The sequence below is a fragment of the Carassius carassius genome, chromosome 47 (assembly GCF_963082965.1).
Source record: "Carassius carassius chromosome 47, fCarCar2.1, whole genome shotgun sequence".
Lineage (NCBI taxonomy): Eukaryota > Metazoa > Chordata > Actinopteri > Cypriniformes > Cyprinidae > Carassius > Carassius carassius.
In genome coordinates this window covers 10,666,003-10,690,214 of record NC_081801.1, presented here as the reverse complement: position 1 = coordinate 10,690,214, position 24,212 = coordinate 10,666,003, and the positions used below count along the sequence as shown (strand labels likewise).

The 24,212-nt window shown below is 37.2% G+C and overlaps 1 protein-coding gene across 2 annotated transcripts in view; it reads left to right on the top strand.

The window, feature by feature from the left end:
• The window catches only part of LOC132130127 (nectin-3-like protein), a 60,980-nt gene extending 39,156 nt beyond the window's left edge, over nucleotides 1–21,824 (top strand). The window contains exons 6-8 of one of the 2 annotated variants that reach the window (XM_059541791.1): nucleotides 13,065–13,209; nucleotides 19,611–19,713; nucleotides 20,648–21,824. In XM_059541791.1, the coding sequence (XP_059397774.1) occupies nucleotides 13,065–13,209; nucleotides 19,611–19,713; nucleotides 20,648–20,815 (416 nt within the window). In that variant the 3' untranslated portion in view covers nucleotides 20,816–21,824. Of the gene's footprint in view, nucleotides 1–231; nucleotides 2,842–13,064; nucleotides 13,210–19,610; nucleotides 19,714–20,647 lie in introns of those variants that run through there. The other variant, XM_059541790.1, reaches the window with a different exon arrangement.
• Nucleotides 21,825–24,212: the final 2,388 nt, after the last annotated feature.

Sequence of the window (24,212 nt, the reverse complement as noted above, 5' to 3'; positions counted from 1 at the left end):
TCTTTCAATAAAAGACCTTATCCAAAACCTGAAGCTATTGCATCCACAGTAACAGAGGATAGTTCTGTTATTCATGCTATATGTCATGCTAGATGATATTACAATTTTGGTAGCAGATTCATAGGACTATTAATGATATACTGATGTAGCTGGCATTGAAATTATCTACTTTTCTTTGTCTGTCCATCCCTTTCCTCCTGGCCCCTCCCTCTCCTTCCTTCCCTCCATTAGATCCTCCCTCAACCACCACCATGCCCCCCACCACCCCTGTGCGCCTCCTAACCGCCGACATCTCTGCCACCGTGCCTGGCAATAAGCAGCGAGCCCTCATCACATCTCCAACCCTGGCGCCTCTGCCGGAGGGGAGTTTAGGCACAATTGTCGGTGGGGCAGTAGGCGGAGCCCTCTTCTTGCTGTTGCTGCTTGTTCTAGGCGGAGTTTATTACCAGCGTCAACGGCGGACGTTCCGTGGCGACTACTACACAAAGCAGTATCACGGCCCCTCGGATATGCAGAAGGCTCCCCAGTCCCATGAGCTGCAGCAAGTCTACAGCAAAGGAAGCCCTGACACCAAACTCAAATCGAACCAGGATAACGGCACCATCTACCCAGATAAGGATCGAGAAGAGTGGGGTGATTTCGACCGAGAGCGATCACCCAATGGTCGCAGCAGAGCTCTGAGGGAAGCAGGTGGTCAAATCAACAACCTTAACCATTACAACCATGAACGTGGCTACCACAGCAACCATCCGCAAAACTTTAGTCCAGCCCGTCATATCCAGAGGAGCTCGCTGCAGCCAGAGCCCCACAGATACGCCGCTCCGCAAGTCATGAGCAATGGCTCCTCCTACCTGCCGGAGGACTGCTACGACAACGACTATGTGTCGCACACGGATGGCTCAATGATCTCCCGGAGGGAGTGGTATGTCTGAGAAGAACGAGCAGGAAAAGACTACGTGGACACTTACGAAGTGCTTCAGACTGCAAAATGAGACTGGGATGATAAGAGTTGTGTAGAGAAAATTAATAGGAAATGCACCTTTTCTAGTAGTTTACACCTGTCAATTTGTTTTTGTACATTAGTCTAATCATTAGTAGCTGTTTATAGCTAACAGGTGTAATTGATGGTTTGGGACCAAGAGAAGGTGTAATATTAGTTTTAATTTCTCAGATTGGTCAGGCAACAAGACATGTGCTTTGTGTTTTACCAATAAACCAGTTCAGGTTTGATTTCAGGGGTGATTTAAGTTTGGTTGCCTTTGCCAAATCAATAGCCAGTCTCCTTTTCCTTGCACAGTAAGGCGGGCTGTGTGATTTATTTAAAAGAAAGAAAGCAGTTTGAACAAATGCAATTTGAATTGAAATAACCTGTCGATAAGTGTTTCAGATCAGCCCTGTCGTGAGCGATGAGTTTCAGTGCTGTCACTCTGATGGAAGCAGAAATTAGCTCCTGTCAACAGCCTGGCGGTTTCCATGGCAACATTTATTTCTTCTCTACTGGCATTCAGTGTTGCTGTAGGGAGGAGTAGACAGGGAGGACCGTGCTGGATTTGATAAAGCCCAATGGGCGAAAGCCAGACACAATGATTGCCAAAATGGGGTGGCTGTATCAATTCAGCTTCCATTTGGATACCCTGCGTCACAGTATTAGCTCTGGATTTCTTTTGTTTGTGCCATCAAAAATGTTTGCCGTCGTGTGAGTCTGACTGCAGAAGATGGTTGGACAATGTACATTTAAAAACTACTGCCCATGTTCAACATGAAAGCTTGTCCTGTATTGATGTAGCTGTCTGGCTTGTCTTCGTCAGACCATCACTGCCCAGTGTTAACAACCTCCGACTGCATTCAGCGACTGTGTATTACGTCACAAATGGAGTCCTGTGCCTGCATCTTGTGTTTCTGTGTCTGTTTGTAATATGTAAATCCAATCAGCTGGTGTTAACTGACTGTGTTTTGATGAATCGGCTCATTGCCTGTGCAATAGTGTTCAGATTTCTAGTGTCAGATCTCTCACATTCACACACATAATTTAATGTCTAAGACGATAGCCTAACTCACTCGTTATTGGTCAGTAAACTTGTGTTGGCTGGATCTTTAGAAGCTAGCAGATGTGTATGGTTGGTTTTTGTGATACTGGAGATGATATTGTAGTGCCTTAAACTGAAGACGTGCACTGTAAGCATTATAATATGCATGCAGAAGCACGAACGAGTGAGGATCATTTTCAGAAGAAATTTGAGAGTAGATTTGAGGCATAAAATGGTCAGGTCGGGTCCTGAGAACATCATTTTGTACTGTCCTTTGTTCACTACCTTGTTTTGTGTGCCAGTTGTATGATTTGCTTTCTGCAGGTTTTCAGACAATAACTAATTGTTTTGCTCTCATTAAATGACGTGTGACACTTGAGTCACGGTGCACATTAACAAGTTATGATAAAGTAAACTTAAAATGTACAGGTTTGGACAATGCAGAAGTGAAAAATTCAGTGAAAACAAGATTATGTAGATATGCTGGCATTTAGGAGAACCTTGTTTTTTTTGTTAGTTTGTTTGAATTTAACTTTCCAATAGGAAGCCTGTGATTCGACGGAGGAATGCACTAGAAAACCCACCATTACACACAATTTGATGAGAGGATCACACATACACTTCTTCAGAACACCTTTTCCACTTTTTTTGTTTTCAGAAAGTGCTACAGAAAAAAAGGAAAGAAAATACAATAATAATAAAAAAAAATGGCAAAGAAGAAATGTATTTGCAATGTATAGATGATACTGAGCATTATTTTGTAACAACTTTTGGGATACATTTGTTTTGAAATAAAGCACCTTTTTTTCTGTGACATGTTTCTTTGTTTTATATGTTGGCCTCAGATCCATTTTGTGTTGGTTGGAGATGTGAATGTTTAGGTCTTGGGTGTGAATGGTTGCTTCAGCTGCAGAAATATTCCCTGTGGGGGTCTCCTCTATGTGTTCCTCACGCCCACTTTTCCTTTTCTTTGGTTAACCTACTTCATCTCCAAAGATCCCTTCGTGCTCTAAACCTCATGCATATTTTGTGGGAAAGCCAGTGGCTGAAAACTTCCTATGGATGGGGGCTAAACTTCCTCTGCAGACTTACCTAGGATAGCCCTAAAGTGGGATGGATTATGGACGTGTTGATTCTTGTGTTTGCACTGCTGTTCTGTCGATCTGTGTGAGAGGAGATGGGGGAGCTGGTTGATGAAGATCAAGCACAGCAGTGGGAATAACGTAGCCATTGTTGAGTCTGTCATCATGACCAATCAGCTGGTGGTGGGATAAGCCAGTAATTACAGTTGTCAAAAGTTCCATAATGAGTTAATGTCCAAAGTCAACTCACAAAACTTGCCTATTTAATCCAAGACAAAGAAGATCAGGAGTAGAATGGGTATAGTAAAACAGTGGTTCTCAAACTTTTTCATGCATTGGACCACTTTGCACCTTGAATCAGGAGAAAACAAGTGTCAAAATCATTACCTTATTTTAAGTAATGTACAAATGATCCTCCATTTATACCTTTTATTTTGACATAGCCTCAGGTTTGCTATAGGGATGCAATGGAATAAAAATTATTTATATTAATACTAGATATATTTACTATTTTTATAACACTGCATAATTTTTGTGTGTGTGTTTTTACTTGTGAAAATGAGGGGAAATTATGTACAATTAAGTATGTTAAGAAATTAATTTTATTCAGCAATGACTTTATATTAGTCAGAAGTTATACAGTAAAGTAATTTCATCAGTTTTTATTTCAGATACATACTGTTCTTTTGAACTTTATATTACCAAAGAGTCCTCAAAAATGTTTTACAGTTTTATAATAAGAAATGTGTCTTGAGCAACAAATCGGCATATTCAAATTATTTCTGAAGGATCATGTGACACTAAGGACTGGAGTAATGATGCTGAAAATTAAATTCCACTTTATCATCACAGGAATAAATTATATTTTAAATATTAGAAAACAATCATTAAATTGTAATAATATTTCACAATATTTCTCTTTTACTGTTTTTTTTTTTTTTAATAATCCAATAAAGCCAGCCTGGGTGAGCATAAACTACACGTTAAAATCATTTAATTAATATCTATGAGTTGATTAAGTGTATGCTGGTGCTTTTTCTTAAGTTTAATTGTATGTATGTCCATTTTTATCAATCAGCCAATCCGCTTGTGAACCACTTGGTGTCCTCAAGTTGTCAGTATGAGATCCACTGCAATAATCAGCACCAAAGCCTGTTCTTCTGAACAATGCCATTAATTAGTTACCTCAGTGATAGGAAATGACACAAACATGCTCTTTATTTCTTATAGGATAGACAGAATAGAGAGACTTTTCTTCCTTCAGGTATGTTATGTCCAGGTTACTGGATAATTCCATGGAATGTGAGGTTAGTCATTAATTATACGAGCAGTCGAACTACCACAGGTGAAGAGGTCACCGTCTCTCACTGCACTGTTTGAATAGATTCTCTATGGAGCAGTATTACCTACCACCCCACTCCCTGCTCCATGAGTGCCTTTGATTGGTTAAATTAGTCCAGTTGAATGGTTTTGTTTGCCACAGCCCCTTTCCAGGCCATGGACATTGTCCCCATGGCAACAGACTCTTCCCAGGCTTATGATAGAAAGCTTGTTCTCTTGAGAGATACCTGTGCCTCCTGTATCGCTCTCTATCAAAGAGAAAAAATAGGGGTTACACAGTGGATGAAAGGGGGCAATTCTGCGAAAAAAGAAAAAGACAAGAAAAAAAAGTGAAAATAGGAGATGGGGGCTAGTTTGAGATCGGAAGAAGGGAGGAGTAAAAGATGGACCAAGGTTAAAGAGGAGAACTGGGGGACGATGCAACTAAAATGCATGCATGAAGGTGAATTATGACATTATAAATTTCTTCTATAAAAGATCGACACTTTAAAAGGCTGTGATTTGTCACTGTGACCAAGGCATTTTCTTCCAGAGAGAATATTTCCTTTGGAAAAATTGCCATTTTGTGACTCTTTCTGCTTCTCAGATATCCATCTTTTATGACATAATTTTCCACTAATACATCACAGTGGTCATGAAATCGTTCTCTCAATGGTAGGCTGTTATTAAATGTTCAGTGCTCCATTTTCGAGAGTCACAGACTGGAAAGTGTTACTGCACTTTATTATTTCACAGTCACAGATACTAGGTGTTGTATACAAATATGTAACCAAATATAGTGATATTAATTGGCTTCCAGCTGGTTCTCAATATGACATGTTAACTAAAAGGCAAATATATAAAAATGCGAACTATGTGTTTCCTTTCCTCGTGGCATTTATTTTTAATTCTAATGCATCAAAGATAACCTATCTATAGCTAAATGTGTTTGTTCATTAGCCATTTGTCCTTAGCCAACACCCAAGATGATATTTTTTCAGCTTGGCAACAGTGTCACCATTAGGAATTCAATCTGAAAAAGAAGGATGGTAACCTCTCTTTACTGTTTTTTTTTTTCATTTTGGAACTGAATTCCTTTTAAATATTTTTAATTGAATTTGAATTAAAGGACATATCATGCTTTTAAATCGTACCTTTTTACATATAAATCATACATTTGTGGTCTATATAAAGCGGAACTGCAATGCTTGGGTCTGAATTCCTCATTATTATAGCTCCAAGGGCCCCTTTTCTACCCCTTTTCTGATGTGCGTCAGAGAGCAACTCATTTTGGTGCGGTCTCTTTAAATGCAAATGAGACGCTTCATACCCAGCCCCCTCTCCAGGTTGCAGAGGTGACACTTCAACTCCAGCCCATTCGGCCATTTTTGTTTGATTGCAGAGATAAGATTATCTAGCGGCACAGCAACTTTTTATTCACACGTTATTAACAAAATGTCGACAACGTAAGACTTGTCCATCCAGCCTTACATGTTCGAGCCAGAGTCGGACACGGAGCGAGATGAAAATAAAGACGACGAACCTGCAGAACAACTTCTTCATATGGATGTATCGCAATGGTGTGACTGTATTTTAATTAAATTCTCCATCCACGCCCACTACTACAATACTGCCTGTTTTACAATGACTATTTAACACTCACAAAACAAAATATAAGTTATATTATAAACAATTAATTACGTTTGATGGGGAAGTCATGGCCTAGTGTTTAGAGAGTTTGACTTCTAACCCTAGGGTTGTGGGTTCGAGTCTCGATGTCACTTTCACTTTAAAGAAAAGCACTAAAGTAATAGTGAACGTTTTGTGTTAATTTATCGTCTAAATTGTATAGTCCAGGGATAAAAACAAATTCTGTTCTGAACATGCTGAACACAATCTGTTAACAGTTCAATCAATATTGTAAAGTATAAGGACTAGACTGCTATCTTGGCAACTGCTTCTCATGGGTGAACTGCGCCTAAGTAGTATACAGAAATTGTTTTGAAGCATAAGTAGGTGTTTGAGGCAACTTATTTAGCACAATTCACATGGTCATTCAGAAAAAAAAAATCTCAAAATGCTCCACATGAAACTTTGGTCTTCTGACCTTTTACCACCGTGTCAATTTATTTTGATTAATATGTACGAGGGAGAGAGAGCAAGACAGTTTGGAGATGGTGAAGTCTTGTTTACACTTTCGCCTGGGTCCGAAGAGAGAGAGTGCGAGCACACGCGACCGGGTTTCTCTCTTTGCTCATTCTTTCAGTTCAACATGCGCCTTGTCACAAGCATGGCAGTTCATCTAAATTACTCACTGATCAAATAAGACTTTGGCGGGACTACAAAATCTCAGCGAGAAATCAAAATGGCAGATTGCTCGAAGTGTTGGGCCAGGAATCGGTGTCCTTATTTGGCAGTTCCGCTGCAAATACTGTGACGTTGTTGTTCAAAAAACGTAATCAAGAATAGAAAAATCGGAACAGGTTGCAAAATATGACCATAACAGAATATAAAGATATCAACGAGGCACCTGAAGAGACTCATTTAAACTTTTCTGTACTTCTAAACACTCCAAATATATAACAAAATGCATTTAAGGGCTAAAAAAAGTGGATTTAGCATGATATGTCCCCTTTAAGTTTGCAAACGATGCAGAATTGCTATTTAAATTTGGATTTAAAGAAGTAGAATTGAAATGTTTTCATACAGTAACTTTTAATTAGGAATTAGGAAAGTCTTGTCAAGTTCGATGTTTGAAACTTTTTTTTTTTGGAAAAAAACGAAATGAAGTGAATAAAACTGATTCTTAGAGTATGTTTTACAAGAAAATGCAAGATGTAACGATTGATTAAATTTTACTTGCCTTTTGTTTGTAATTTAATTGTGAAATTTACTAACACTTTGTGAGTGAAAATAGTTGAAGATCCTTTAAGTTCTTTTGAAACTTTTAAAGGGGTCATATGATGTGATTTAAATGTTTTCTTTCTCTTTGGAGTGTTTCAAGCTCTTGGTGCATAAAGAAGATCTGTAAAGTTGCAAAGACTAAAGTCTTAAATCCAAAGAGTTATTCTTTATCAAAGTTAAGAATCTGCCATGCCCCCCTAAAACGGCTCATTCAGACATGCTCCCACATGTCTACGTCACTATGTGGACATATTTGCGTAATGCCGCCCAAATGCTCACGCAAAGAAAGAAGGCGTGGTTTCAGTAACCACAGTTAGTGTTGAAGCAGCCATGTCAGGGAGATGCTGTGTGTATCTAGGTGAAAGCAATCACAGTTTATTTGGCCTTCCAAAAGTGAATGCATTTAGGAATTTTTAAGATTACTTACAACAGAACAGCAATGCATTTTGTGGAAGACTGTTTCATGAACCTAGAAAGGAGGTTATTCTGTCTTTGCTATGACAATCTGCCGCTTCTGAATCAGCTACTGTAAGTATCTTTGTTATTAGTTTAAGTTTTTGCTATTGACTGTTCAAATGCAGAGTTTTGCGTGTAGCATGGGACTGTGTTTTGTGTGTGTGTGTGTGTGTGTGTGTGTGTGTGTGTGTGTGTGTGTGTGTGTGTGTGTGTGTGTGTGTGTGTGTGTGAGAGAGAGAGAGTCACACAGTGGAGTCAGGTGTCTTAACTGTCCGTGGCTTGTGTACTGCAAACACATACGAGCTTTGCGTGTCTGTCATGTGACTCTGTTCCCCTTTCAAGCTTGAACTGATGGTAAAATTAAGGAGGTTATTAACTGTCTTTACATTTATTTTAAAGATGAAGCTTGTGATTATGGAAAGAGGCATTACATTTCCAACGTGTGCTTGCGGTGTTCGGCCAATCACAATGCACTGAGTCAACTGGCCAATCAGAGCATACTGCGTTTGTTGAAAGGAGGGACTTTGTAGAAAATGACGCGTTTGAGAGAGGCGTGGCATAAAGGACCTACAATAATGTACAGTATTTGAAAAAGAATGTGTTTTTGAACATTAAAGCATGTCAACACATTCTGTTACACCAAAGACAAAAAATAATGATATTTAAAAAAGCATCGTATGACCCCTTTAAAATTGCACTAAATGTTCTATATGTTGCCAAAAGGTTCTTTAGGTTATTCAAATGTTCTTCACACTAAGGAAAAAAAATGGTTCAATGACAGGTTCTTTGGGGAACTCCAAATGGTTATTCTATGGCATCGCCGTGAAACCACATTTTGAAACCTTTATGAAGAGCTAGAGACCACCCAGAAACAGCTGCTCTTCTCTGCAGTTGTGGACACTACAACCACTTAATAAAAATCTGTCCGTTTAAACAATAGCATTCGCAACAGAAGATAACCTCTGACACTTGACCTACCCATCTCCATTCATTTGCCAGAACAAACCTCTTGCGGTGGTCTTTCTCTCATCTAGTGACCTCTATTAGGACAAGCATGTTACATCAAACAATCGTTGAGCCTTTGCCCTTTTCAAGGACGTTTCTCCAGTTCCTCCCATTGTCCCACAGACTGTATTTGAGTTTCACAGTAATTAAGACTCATAGGTTGCAAAAACCAGAAGCCCGTTCCAGTTCAACACTGACAAACTTCCTTCCTGCTCTCCAATATGCTCTCCAAGCACCTTCAAAGGAAACGGTTGAAGTCTGGGCTCACCTGTGAAAGGTCTTAAGTCTAGTGGGTTAAAGCGAGTCACTAAAAGGCAGCTGAATTATGGTCACAGCACTTAAAGAAGAGGACCACAGAAGAGGGAACAACAGATTTCAGAAGATGTTTGTTGAGGATCATTGAGAGAAATAGCTCAAGAAATAGCTTGAAAGAGCTTGTATGTTTACACAAAAAACACCAAATTTTTGAAATGTATTTACAGTTTACTACAGTATGATCCAGCTACCCTAATATGCACTTGTAGTGTACTTCAAATGAAAATATATTTAAATTTGAAAAAGTATATTTAAATTTGAAAAAGTATATATAAAAAAAAACACTTTGTGGATACTATTAATTAAAGAGAATACACTTCTATGGTTTTCTTTACACGCTTGAGTACTTTGTATTAATGCCAACTTAAATGTTTTGTTTTAAAGTACATTTTAAATCATTAAGTTTTAATAATTGTTCAATAAAGAAACATTTTTTATTTTCATGTGTTGAGTAACATAATGTGTTGATGCGTTGCAAATGAATCTGAAGTATATTATTTTTGTAATAAGTATTTTAAGTGTTAAAGTGTCTCCAACGTTTACCTTTTTCACATTTCTTTATTTAGATTAAAAGTGTAGAAACCAAATGTCTTTGGCTTTATTGTTTGTATTTTTTAGGTGAATATTGTGCAGCGAATTTCAGCTTTAACCCTTGCTGAACTGAACTGTAAAGGGTCTTGTGACTCACTGTGGGGGGCCCATCTGTGGTATTACCCACCAGACGGTAGAATGATGGCCTCTCCCCTGCCCCCTCACAGCCCTGCCCCCGTCCCTGACCCCTGTTCCCGTACATTGAACCACATATAATCCCAAATGAAGTTAAACCTCCAGAAATCTATAGAGCTATACATAGAGACATGCTGGAATGGATGCTAAGCTACAGTATGTGCTAATTATTAATAGAAGAGTGTGGAGGGTAGCGAGGGGGTTTTAGTGAAGAAACATTGTGAACATTCTCAGTTAATAATGGAGTTCCTCTCTTAACCTTAATCCTTTAACTCATTGGATATTGTGCAAAACTAGTCATGTCTTCTTGTTAACATTATGAGGTTAAAGGTCAATGTGGTCTGCAACAAAAACTTGAACCCATGCAAAATCTGTTTGGGGCAGATGTTTAACCCTTATACTATATTCCAGGGTTCCTATTGAAAAGACTGGATTTTGTACTTTAACAAGAAGACTTTTGTTACTTGTGTCATTTTATAACTGTTGAAATGGCCTCTTCTATCCTAGTTTGTCTAAGTCATCTGAAGATTGAATTTTCCAAAAACAGGCAACACTGTCACAATACCAAAATGTTGCTGTTTGTTTTGAAAAATAAGGAATATCATCAACCAAGATGGATGTCATCTGTGTTTTAATTTGTATAAAAATTATGTTGCGTAGCACCCTATTTAACAATTAGTAAAAATGCAATGTTTTGTTGTAAACTTGTTATATTTTAGAAAATTAAAAGTAAATTTCATTAGATGTAATCTTTGGTGATTAATTGTCATTAAATTATAATTATAAATTATAAAAAAATTATTTAAAAATAACAGATTTTATGGCGCCCTAAATTTAATGGTCACTTACTTTGTGGAGTTTCCCACTAAATTATATTTATTCTCAAAGTCTAACACACAAATAGTATTCATTTCATACCTTTAGAGGGGAAAGAACTGAATTCCACTTATGCATTTACTTACCTTTTAATGGTATAAAATGAATATTGTTATGAATATTCAAATTATATGAGGGGAAAAAAATATAGTGATAACGCTTCACTTTTTAACTCTTCGCAAGCTGCAGAAATCATCGTTTTATTACACTGCCTTCTGATATTGCCATTTGGACTTGCTGTGCAAAGATCTGTCACAAGCATGTTTGAATCACCACTGCGCCAAACCTCCGATTCAGTGGCAATTTCTTTTGCTAACATTCTCCATCCCAGGGCTTGTTTTCAGCCACAATCCACTCTCCTCCCAACACGTTAAACCCTCGACCTCCTGCTCTCGCTGTCTATTCTTTCAGTGCCAGCTTCTGTCAGACCCCTCATGAGCCGTACGTGTGCTCAGCAGGCCAAATATTTACCGCTTGCTACGCCTAAACGATCACTATTGAATGACTTGTGACTGAACATCCTGTTCTGTTCTCCTGTGAGAGCAGAGGTGAGCTAACAGTAACAGCACTGTGGTAATTATTAGGTTCGTGACCATAAAACCTTAAGGGAAAACACTCAATAATACATTCAGTTGATTTGTGTTAGGGAAAAATTACAAAGAAGGCAGAAATGCATTGTCAACGACAGCATGGAGTTTCATACCATGGGTCAAGTGGCAAAGCTGGTTAATATGGTGACATTGTTCCACCCTCTTGGCTAAGTAGTCTGCTGATCATCTGAAAGGGTGCTCTTTGAGTTTAATTAATCTTAATTAATGGATGTAATCCTTTTACAGGAGTCCCGTTGTGGGGATAACAAGCTAGAAACCTCATTGATTCTGATGCACTTGCTAAATGAAGTTGCGCAAGAGTTTGAAGCTCACTGTAAAAACGAGGGAGGGAAAAGGTAGTAATGACAGAGAAAGAGAGTAGAGGGGAAAGCTGGAGGAAGGAGTGCAGCAAAGCATAAGAGCACTGCGGGGTGGGACAGAGAGTAACAGCAGGCTTTAAAGGAGGGAAGCAGGAGGTCCTAATTACTGAGCCTTAGAGCCGGCTGACTATAGGTTGCCCCTGTTAACCGCTGCACAACCCAGCCGTCCACCTGATGGTAATTAATTTTATTCATCATGAACTGATTTGATTTTTTAAAAATGTGGGTGTTACAAAACAAGATAAGAGCTGAAAAGATGTAAGTTTGCTTAAACAGCTCCTAAATAAATAGCAATTGGTTAATATGAAATATCCATTTCTCATTATTTTTAATAGAAAGACATTAGAAAGGAAATGACACTATGTTTTCTTGTTTAATATTATTTACTGTATGGGTTAGAGTTTTGGGGCATGTTATAGGACAGTGTATACTGGATTGATCTATTCAGATTGTTCTGTATTTTATATGTTGTGTTCAACTTGGAGAAACCCAATAAACATAGTGTGTAAAAAAAAAAAAATGAAATTACAGAAAAACAAAATTAACTATAGTTTCATGTTGACAAAAAGTGAAAAATATAGTTATATTAAAGTTTGAAACTACACTTTTGTGGCCACGATAACTCGCTTTATAGAACAATTTAGGTACTTTAGCAACTAATACAGGAAATTTGCAAAATGAAAAAAGAAACATTTTGATACTCTTCATAACATTTGCATAAACAATGGGGGGAAAAAATCCCTAAAACATAAAAGAAAAAAGTTTTTAACTTTTCCAGAACATTGAAAAACTTTTCATATAAAAAAATTAATCAATAAATAATATAAAATTATATATATATATATATATATATATATATATATATATATATATATATATATATATAAATGCTAAATGTATACATGTAAATGCATAAATCTATGCTAAATAAGCATAAATCTAACAAAAAGTTTGAGGTTTATAAAAAATAAATAAATTATAAACCGTTCTGGCTGCATGAGCTTTCAGTTTTTGCTGACAATGTCCTCACTGTTGGGGTTGTCACATTTTAATTTAACTGAGTTGCCTTGTAGTCTCTTGCTGTTTTTTATTTATTTACTTTTTTCTTGTCTGCCTTTTGCAATCTACATCGACACATGCTTAGATTTAGCGTGTTACATACAGCTGTGAGTTGCTTTAACAGGCTTTGCTTTGCTGTTTTGTGCTTTTTGTTGTAATTTGTGGCATTTAGCTGCTCTGTGTGAAGATCAGCAGTGTTTCGTCTTGTATTGTAACACACTGAAGATAATTGTAGTGGAACTTGATGTGCCTCCAGTTTCGCATGGCTGTGTTTATGAATTAATTAGCTTTTGTTTTTGCTCACTGTGTTGCTGTGAATTTCAGACGTGTCTCAGAAGCAGATGACATCCTCCATGGCTATTGCTGGGGCCGTGATGGGAGCTGTGCTGGCACTCTTCCTCATCACCGTCTTCACCATCGTCCTCATCACAGCACGCAAGGCTCCCTCACCCACATACACAGATAAAGTGTGAGTATATGCAATATCTTCAGCTACAGATGATCTGACATTTACTGGGACGGTCACCTAACAACATGCAGGATAAGATCTGCAAGAATACCATCTTTATTCCCAAATGCATTACAGCAATCTTAGCAGCTAACAGTTAGCAACAGAGAGCAATGTGACATATGTGTTTTCTTGAGGTGAATAGTTTATCGAAGACTGTAGTTTGTCCAGTCAGGATATCATTAAGTTCATTAGACTCCGGCTCACCTGTTGGCCTGTCAGAACGAGGCATTTCACACCACAGTACCTCTTTATGACTTAACCTTTGATTAGCCGCCATAGCCATAATAGATTTTGTCTGGTCTATTACTACTGAGCCCAGAAACCCAGTCAAGACTGTAAATGTTCTATTCTATTGGGAGCAACATCAGATGGTTTCCTTTTGTTTCCTGGTAAGGCAACTGCATGTCATCACAGAGAGAGACTAGTCACAATAAACTACAGTTGTGTATTTGCTTTTGCAGTATACAGAGACTACCACACGATACATCATTGCAGAACTTGTGTAGGCAAAAGAGCTTCAGCTAGTTCCTTTTTTGACAAAGTATGTTGTTTTTTCAGTTGTTTTTGTTTGGTTCTTGAAAAGAGAGCCTCTTTATTGCTCTGTCGCTGAGAGTGCCTCGAGACATGAGCCCACAGACGTCTCATTTCAGCCAGCCTGGAGGTCTCCATCTTCCCACAGCCTTCAGAAAACAAGCTCCAAACTGGGCTTCATATGCTTCACGCTGCACTTAACCCTGGGTTATCATTTTGTTAATCTTGGTTTAAGGACAATAATTAATCTCCGGTAAAGTTGTGTCTCACAGTTTTAGTGTTAGCATTAATTTTTAACCCTGGGTTAGCATTTGTTTTACTGTGTAAAAGTTTACTGTTTACAATAGACGACCATTAATATACTAAATGGTACTTAAAGGTGCAGTCACATTTACCGACACGTTTTTAGATTTTTGTGGGCAAAATTCAGTAATTTTAATAGGATTCCATGTAATTGATTTCATGTAATTGGGATTTTCGTGTGAGGGCAAAAGCTTTGCCCATGCAGATTTTGCAACAGGTTCAAATGGCAAAACAAATTCACCTCATTGACCAAGAGAAAGCTGCTAGATTTGAAAGGGACTTCTGTGTGATGAAGCACAATCTGTAATTTTCACAGAAGCCTTGAAGCTGTCAAACGTTTGCTGGATGATGATGCGTTTTTCGTCATCCAGCAGACTTTCGCTGACAAATAAACGGGGAGAATATAGTGCACATTAAATGAAAAAACAATACACATTGTTAATTTACTCATAATGGCAACAATTCAAAGCTGGTTGAAAATTGGAAAAATTACTTTTTTTTACTTTTAATGTGATGTGTATAGTTGTAGAAACCCTTATGAAAATTAATCAAGGTTTTAATATAGTAAAAGTGTTTCATGGTTTTTTTGGCATAATGATTACCATTTGTATAACTACAGTTTTACTACAAATACTATGGTTAAGCTATGGTTTTTGTAGCAAAACCATGGTTTAATTTGTGGTTACCATGGTTTAACTACAGTAACCATGTTTTAACTACAGTAACCATGTTTGGTCAGGTAGACAAATGACTGCTAAATGTGCAACAACTGTCAAACAAATGGTCAAACGATCAATTGGTGATTTCAAACTAGAGGAAACAAACTGGTCTTTTGCTTTTGACGGTTAGAAATGGCTTAAGATTAAGATTGTCTCAGACAGGCAAGCATTTAAATTATAGGAACTGAGATCTGTTCGTCCAGTTTTTATTGACCATATAAATATGCAAATTTCAATGTTAACCTACGTTTACAAATGTGTTGTGCCCACATTAGACCACACTGATTTGTTGTAGATATTTTTATTCTGTCAAGGACCCGCCATTGTTAGTTTACCATTGGTTGTTAGTATTTGTGTCAGCAGAAATAACACTGAATATGGGACATTCTTCAGACTTTCTATAAAAGAAAGAATTAGAGTAAATACAAGAATATAAATAGCTAAGCAAACATAGCAAAAAAAAAGCCATGTTTTCTTGCTTTAGTGATGGATGCAGTTCTCATGAAGGTGAGGTCACAGTGGAGTCTGGCGTGATACAGCTGTTCACAGGCAAAAATGTATCAGGGAACAGGGGAAAAGCAGCACGCGGACAATTCCCAGTGCTCAAATGTCTGGACTCCATATGATTTGTGGACTTTAAAATTTGTCTCAGAACTGTCTCTTTTTTTACCCAACCTTCCATTGTTGTAATATGACCTGAGCTTGTTTCCAAACATGACAGCTAAGGGGACATTCACACAGGATGCATTCTAGAGTTCATAGCTTGTATCTGCCTGTTAACTTTGCTCTTAAACATGCAAAAAATTTACTTTTAGTAGATATATACCACATAATTCAGCCATAACAGGAATAAATTACATTTTGAAATATTTTGATCATTTTTTATTTATTACTTGTTTTCTGCTGTGGTATCATTATCAACATCATCTATCTTCAAGTGAGCCCTCTCTGAACCTTCTCAGCGTTGCTGTCAGAAGCGTCACTCTCAGAAGAGGTAAAAGAGACGCTGTTATCTGTTTCGGCTGATCCCTGTTCAGTCTCCGTGTATCTTGGCTCGGCTTTGCTTTGGCTGCAGGCTGCATGCAGATCAGTGTGGTAGGACAGCTGGGTTTGGTCTGATGGATGATGCTGCCTCTGCCCTGGAGACTGCAGGGACTCTGCGAGAGATAAGCAGCGTTGTGACGCTGATCCACAGCGCCTTTGCAGGAATGAAAGCAAAAAATGTCCACATAACTCTTGACATTAAGATCTGATTGTGTATCTATTATAGTAAAAGATAAGAAAAAATGCACTTCACTCAAATGCTTCAAGAGGTATTTTTAAGGTTTTGCCATTTTGATCTGATTTATGTGATCTTTCCACATTTATTTCCGAGTCATGATGATTTTGTTTGATAGCTCCTGTTCATCTAAAGGAACCTTGAATTGTCCTTCACAATGATATGGCAGCATCTTAAGTATTAAAGTAGTTTATAAGTCAAGGTCTTGGCTTAAAATCAAGACAAGAAAATGTTTCTTGCAGTCTGAGAAGGAAACAAATTATTCTGACCTTCAATTATCAATACGTGGGAGAGATGAAAAGAGAGAAAAATACATGAGAACAATACAAACTTATTCCTTCTTTGATGCAAAGTCTAACATTTTGGCCCTTGTTTAGGTTCTTTGGACATCCAGGTGGATCCAGTGAGAGTGTCCAGGCTTGTCTGCATCTTTTCCTGCTTGTGCTACACAAATACACTAATACACATATCCACTCATCACATATCCACTCATGTGAATCACATTGACTGCTTTTAATCCTCTATTTCAGCCATAATTATTTTATGGGAAATGCTAATGTGAGTCCATAATAGACCTAATGAGTCATAAAACACTGTTGTACACTGTTTCATCTCCGTTTGGGCAGGGGACACATTAGACAGGCTGATAGTCCATTGAAAATCAATTGTACAAAACAATGTACTACTAATGGTCGGAGATTAATGTTCACAGGAAGTGGAAAAACAAAGGCAAAGTTGATCCCTTGAGGAATGTGGAGCTTATGGATGCACACTGGCAAAAACACATATGAGGAGAGGTCACAGTTCACATGTTTTCCCTAAAGGGGTTTTTAACCAAGAGGTGTGAACGTACTTAGTATTTTAGGAGCTTGTTCTCACTGGTTGTCAATGCTTTTCATCCCAGCAGTGAAGGCTTAAGATTCCTTATTTGTTTATTAATGGCTATAGACTATCTTTATGCCATTCTGTGGATGACTTTTCGGGTAGTATCTAAATCTAGGGAGTGAGGAAAGGTATCTTTCCATATATAAGGCATTCTGGGAATTCAAGATCAGGGCATGTCGACCCTTAGGACCTCCCAATGCCTGGGGCTACAAAGCAGAAGTTCAATAGACATTAGTCCACCACAGTTAGGGAATTGAGACCGCTCCTCTCAGTTGCACCATGTCAAGACTCATCAATATGAAAGCAGAAATTGAAGGGTGAGATCAATAAGACAGTAAACTGAAGAAGATAAGATAGAGAGATGATGGATGAGGAAGAAGTATCAACCAGGAAACCATCTCAATCACGTCAGTGGAACTTTAGTACAAGGATATTCTAACTGGAGTCCAGGGGTCTACAAAGAAGTGCTTTGGGAGATTTAAGAAAAAATTCAATGAGAAAAAAAAAAAAAAAAAACTCTCTCAGAGTATTAAAACATTTACAGAACTCCTCTGTCACCTGAGGCAATATTTATTTTGACTTTATATTTTGTATCACTTATACTCATCAAGGCTACAATTAATTTAATAGTGTAATAAAAAAAGAGTAAAAACTGTGAAAAATCATTAAAATTAAAAATAACTATTTTTGTAAAATTTAATATATTTTAAAATATTCCTGTGATGGCAAAATTTTATGTTCAGCAAAAAAAAAAGCGATTTATTTATTATTATAATAATTTAAAACAGTTGCTGTGGCTTCATATTTTTGTGAATAATTTTTTTTCAGGATTCTTTAACAAATAGAAAGAACAAGCCTTTATAACAAGCATTTAGATTCAAAAGAACAGCATTTATTTAAAACAGTAGTTTTTGTAACTATGTAAAAGTCTTTACTATCACTTTTGATTTGTTTGATGTGCTCTTGCTGAATAAAAGTATTCAGTTTGGTTTTTAATCTTTGTGTAAAAATACATATAAACATGTAAAATTTGATGTTTTTTCTGGATAAAAATTGTAGAATCTCCTTTCTATATATGTATAAATGTTTTTATATTATTGTTCACAGTGGCATAATATAAGAGAGGAAATGCCAGGGCAATATTTAAATGTATGGTAGTGGTAATGTAGTTCATTTGATCATTTGTGTTTTAGATTGGTACTGTACATGCAGGCTTGGGAGGGATTGTGGAAAGAAGTGGTTCAAAAACAGGTCAAATATGAGCTTATCCCATAAAATCTGTGTTACATAAAATATATGTAATTAATCTGTATGATGAATGTCTATTTGTGGTCAGCATCAGAATGTAAATCATTTTATAAGCTTTCATTTACACATTTTAGTTATTGATGCACTGGAGAGTAGCATATATATGTAAAGCATTTATATATGTATCTATACTAAGTATAGTATTTATTTATTTATTTATTTATTGGTGGTATATGTTCTTAGAAAGCCACTGCAGTGATTCACAAGTCAAACCAAAAGACGATGTCACTTGTTTCCATTTCTCTCGGTATTGTTTGGAGTTTTAAAATGGGCCCCAGTTGTATTTGTGTATATCAGTAATATACACCTCCGGCCACATGTATACCCACACAAAGTCACTCTAGATGGGGTCCATTGTGGCCAGCAGTATTTGGTTTAGAGGTCCAGAGAGCTTGAGAAAGTATGTTTCAGTGTGACTGTAGGGGCTTGGAGACATGGAGGCCATTTTTAGTAGCTGGTGATTGAGTCAAAAGTGACACCTTGGAAGTGTGGGAGCTGGGACACAGACTCTCAGATTCATTTTAACTTAAAAAAATTAAGTGTGTGTGTGTGTGTGTGTGTGTGCGTGTGTGCGTGTGTGTGTGTGTGTGTGTGTGCGCGTGTGTGTGCGTGTGTGTGTGTTCTCTCATATGGTCTTGATATGGATGTAAAACAGACAAAAAGTTCCATTCTGTTCCCAGAACTAAAAGAAGGTGTGGTTGTTATTGTTCCTCAGACTAAACACATTTCATACTTTAGTCTAGTCTTGACCAGCATTTCCTCCGTCTTCTGACATCAAGACAAAACAGCCACTCCAAAAAGTATTATATTGTTTTATCATCTAACAAACTTATTTTTGTGAAGTGTTTAGCCTGTATATATATAACAGTGTCTGAACAGTATATTTCTTCCAAATAAATGCCACTTGGTTTGATAGTTTCTGTAATGTTTAAATGTGTCCAGATATTTTAGGGTGACCATATGAGCCATTTTCCCAGGATTCCTTGCCAGGATTTCTAAATTGCCTAAAACATCCAAAGTAGTTTGACCAATAACATGCAGGTATGGTACATAATCAACCAATCATTGTATGACACCAAAGTACCAAGAGAGTGATTTTAATGCATAAGGAGCCGTCTGCTCTGCTCTCTATGGCTCTTATGAATGTCATACAATGATCGATCTTCACAGCACAAACAGCCAAAATCTGGAGATTTTAGGCAATATAAAAATCCTGGCAAGGATGCGTCCTGGGAAAATAAGATATTTTAGGGTCACTATAATCTTCTGAGTCATGTGACGTGCAGTCAGTGATATACATCCTTTGATCGTTGTTGGTTTTCGTCCCTCTACAGGATCGAGCTCCCTCCAACTCACAAGCCTCCTCCTCCATATACAGAGAGGCCTCCTGCCATCCCACGGGCCTCTCAGGCCCCTCAGGTGGCCTCATTCTCTCAGGTGAGCCTCACATTGCTCTCTTTACTCTGTGGGGGTTCCGGATCTACCGTCTGATTTATTCTCCTTCTGTGGTAATTTATAATGGAGCTGCATTCGAAAGATGACCACTGGCATGTTCCTTATTATTTATGGAGTGATTAATGCTGTCTTTTAGCTCACTTTTTCCAGAATAGTTTTTCTCTATTTGTCTTTTCTGGTCTTTTCACCCATCCAGCACATAACCCTGCTGAATTATACACCAGCCTCAGGTTGTTTGCTGTCAAGTTTGTCCAAACTAAGCTGGTGTTGTGAAAAGCGGCAAAAACTTTATTTAAAAAATAAAAAAATAAAATCAAAACCGGTCTGTTGGTCTTCCAAGCTCACTGGTTTTGATCGACCATTTAATCAGTTTAAACTGTTTTCAGGATTTCAGTGGAGAAAAATTTGCAAATTCAGTTTTATTTATGTTTGTTTATTAAGTGTTTTATAAACATAATAAAGAAATATAATACAAGTAACAATTATGTCCTAGACATAAAATCCCAGTGTTTTTTTATATATGTATTTATAAATCGAATTTATATTATTAATTTTAATTTGTATTAGAAGAAGTATTATTAGAATTATTTTTTATTACAATTTTTACTTGTTTTTGCATCTCTGTTTTATTGGAAGGCCAGTAAAGGATTATTGTGGGCTTTTAAAGCTAATATTCATATCACGTAGTTAACTCATTTCAAATGTTTAATTTTCCATATCTTCAATTGACAGGCCTAATAAAAAAATTATAGTAATAAAAAAAATAACTCATTCTTTCTATCTAATCACATTAAACAGAACATTTAATTGTCTAACAACATTAGCACCAACGGGAGCTGCTAATGATATTTTGGCTTTTTCTACGAGTATGCACATGCATATTAATATATTTTATATCTGTTGTTTAATTTGAAAGGCTCGTCGGATGGATAGGCGCTATGAACTGGCTGAATGGGCGCCAGCCAGGATGGCTCGCAGAGACCTCCAGAGCCCCACTCATCATTCATTGTCCTATCAGGAGTGGATATGTCATCAGAACGGGGCAGACCAAGTTTACATCAACCATAGAGAACACTACGTGTGACGGCATCCTTGTATCAACTGCAGTGCACTGCCAACCCCAAAGTGAAAACTGTTTACGAGAATACTGGGAGCAAATCAACGCTGTACAGTAATTAAAACACTGAACTATTACTGGTGTATATACAAGGTCTATTTAATGCACAGTGAAAACCCTGGCAGCGTATATATGTGTAATTGGTCTGGCTTGTTCAACATGTACAGTGTTGTTCAGACTATATGAGTCTTATTGTTCATTTATATTTAAAACATTATAGAGGTTAAAATGAGGGCGAATACAGCTGTAATTCGTAAGACATTACAAAAAGTATTGCCCTTTGTTTGATAATCACATTGCTTTACACAATAATTTTTCACTCATTAAAATGTTTCTCTTTTTTATTTTCAATGTAGACATTTGTCATTTTAGGTGTGAATTTGACAAACTGAGATTTGATTTGTTGCTTATGACAGATACTGACTAGGTCATTTGCCGTTAGTTTTCTTGTTTACACTGTGATGTACATAACACTTAAAAATAAAGGTTCTTTGTTGGTATCTATGGTTCCACGATGAACATTAATCGTCCATGGAACCATTCAAATGGAAAAATGTGCTTTAAAAAAAAAGTTATTAGACTTTTACAATGTTCTTTACATTAAGAAAACAAATGTCTTTGGGGAACCCAAAATGGTTTTATTATGGCATCACTGTGAAGACCCCCTTTCAGAACCTTTATTTTTAAGATTGTGAATTTGAATCACAAGGCATAGCTTATGAACTTTGTCATTGCCTACAGTATGTGTGTAGATACTGTGTTACAGTATGTATTATGTAAATATTTAAGCTCATAATGTCAGTGTATTTCACAGTTAAATGTGAATAGAGGCTCTTTTTCCCTCTCTTTTTTGAATTTTTGAGCTTAATTAGAACTTTTTTCCAGTCATTGTAGTGAAGCATGAACTTTGAATCTCAACCAAAGCCATCTTTGCATTACATCATACCAATAATCAAATAAAGCGATGTAACCAGCACATCCATCTGTGTTAGTTTGTATAAACACATCTTAAATAACTAATCGGAGTTATAGGCCTATATAAAGACAGCACTGCTACTTCTCTAACCCACACACAATCTTATCAGACAGAGGTTTGAGAGTCAAATATAGGTTGTAAAACCTGATGAATGTTTAAAAGACTGTTGGACAACTTTCCCTAGTCGATGATGGAAAATATCAGACCGCAAAATGCATTCTGGGAAGGCGCGAGAGACAGCAAATGGGGGCGCCGTGAGTGCTACTAAGAGCCTTTCCACACAGACTTCTGTCTGCATGTCAACTTATGTCTTGTGTTGTAGGTAAACAAACCGGTTATCTGCTGGGCAACTGGATGGGCAAGACCATTAAACAGCAGGCTTTTAATGAGGTGGTAGCCACCAGGGAGCAATCTATACTATTCTGGCCCCACCGTTCGGGGAAATGTCATCCAGTGGACCCCCAAACACTCAATGAGAGCATTGTTTATTGCATCGTTGAGGCACCTTTCTGGAATACATCCACCATCGCTATATAAAAATATGTCAGTCCCACAATAAAATGTAAGGTTGGACTCATCCAGGATTAGTCCATTTAGAATAATAAAGGTGCAAATCTCAGTCCAAATCTATTACTAAACATGCAGCCTCCTCATCACTTAATACAAACCAGAGACAGCCATGCTTTGATATATGCAATCTTCTACCATTTCTTGACAGTGCTTGTATATCCTTTCAAAGTTTCGTCTCCTGGTCTCTTGTTTGTGTGTCTGACCTGTGGTCGATCTCATATTTCACTGAATTAAGAAGCCATCTGAGGGATTTGAGGAGCTGAGGTCTATAATTTCCACGTGAGATTTCGTATTTGCTCTGGATGAGCCAACATTCTTCAGTTTTGCGAGACTCTAGACACAATGTGGAATGTTGCATAAATATTTTTCCAGTAGTATCTTCAGAGAACGAAACCTTTGGGAGCTTTTTAACATGCAGACATTGAGCTCCTCTCTACATTCCAGCAAGCATGAAAGATTTTGGTTAACGCCAGTGTAAAGTAATTACATATATATATATATATATATATATATATATATATATATATATATATATATATATATATATATATATATATATATATATATATAAACAGAAACTGGGAAACGAACACAAACAATATTACCGAGAGGAGAAAATAAAAAAAAGAAATATTATTTATTGATTTCATGTAATTGTTAGCATTTAAATTGTATTAATAATAATATATTAATTTAAATGAATTTAAGTCATGCCGTGACTCCCTTGGAGCTTTGTTGTGGCCCCTTATTGGGTCCTTGTTGAGAACCACTGTTAGGGTGCTTTTCTGAGCTTTTTGAATCTTTAAAGCATCAGTTTTTAATATATATATATATATATATATATATATATATATATATATATATATATATATATCTCAAGTGCATATTGAGTGCTTGTTGCTTGTGAAATTAGACAGTTTAGACGTTTTAGACTTTAGACTGACGAGGACCATCACTGGCGCAATGCTGAAGTATGAAGTAGGGCCATAAAGTGTCTCTTAACACAGCAAAGTACATCCAAAAAATCTGTCCTGCAACTGTTATCAGGAGACTGGTTAACTTTATTAGAACTGCAATGTCCCAAATCCTATCTGTCTGTCTGCATCTCTCCTTCTCTTGCATTCTGAACCCACCTTCAACGCTGACACATAATGGAGATGCAGTCAACGGCAGCCATATTGGACACCTGCCACGCTGTACGGCCATTCAACTATTAAGTCAGCTGGCCCCAGAGTGACCGTCCAGCACAGATTTACAACACCACAGAAGAGAAGGGAGAAGAGGAGAGGGGGACAGTGGGGGCTGGTTAGCATAATAGTCCAACATTACAGATTTATGACAGTGGAGCAGGAGGTGCTATGGCCCTCCTCCTTTTCTGCTCTTCTCTCCGTCAGAGCTGAAAGTCACCCTGTTGTCTTTAAGAGACAGAGCTGATGTAAGGAACAGGAAGACCTGAGGTTACCTGAGGATTCAATGTTCTTGACAGACAAACTGTCACACAAAGAAACATCAAACGTGTCTCATTATTGGTGGTAAATCTCTTAATTTACTCAGAGGGGGATGGGGGAAGCATAATTCAGAATGGGCTCAAGAATGTGCTGGTTTTTCTTGCAGTTGTGAGTTTATATCTCTCTTTTCAGAATTTCTAGTTCAGGGCCTTTATCTATCAATACTGAGTTTATATGTGAATTGCAAGAAACAATATCTGAAATTGTGAGACGTTTTTTTATCTGTTTCTTTTCTGTGGTGGAAATAGTCTTCTATACAAAAGCTGTTTGTTTGATTAAGGTATTTGCATGTTTATGATAATGATAATGC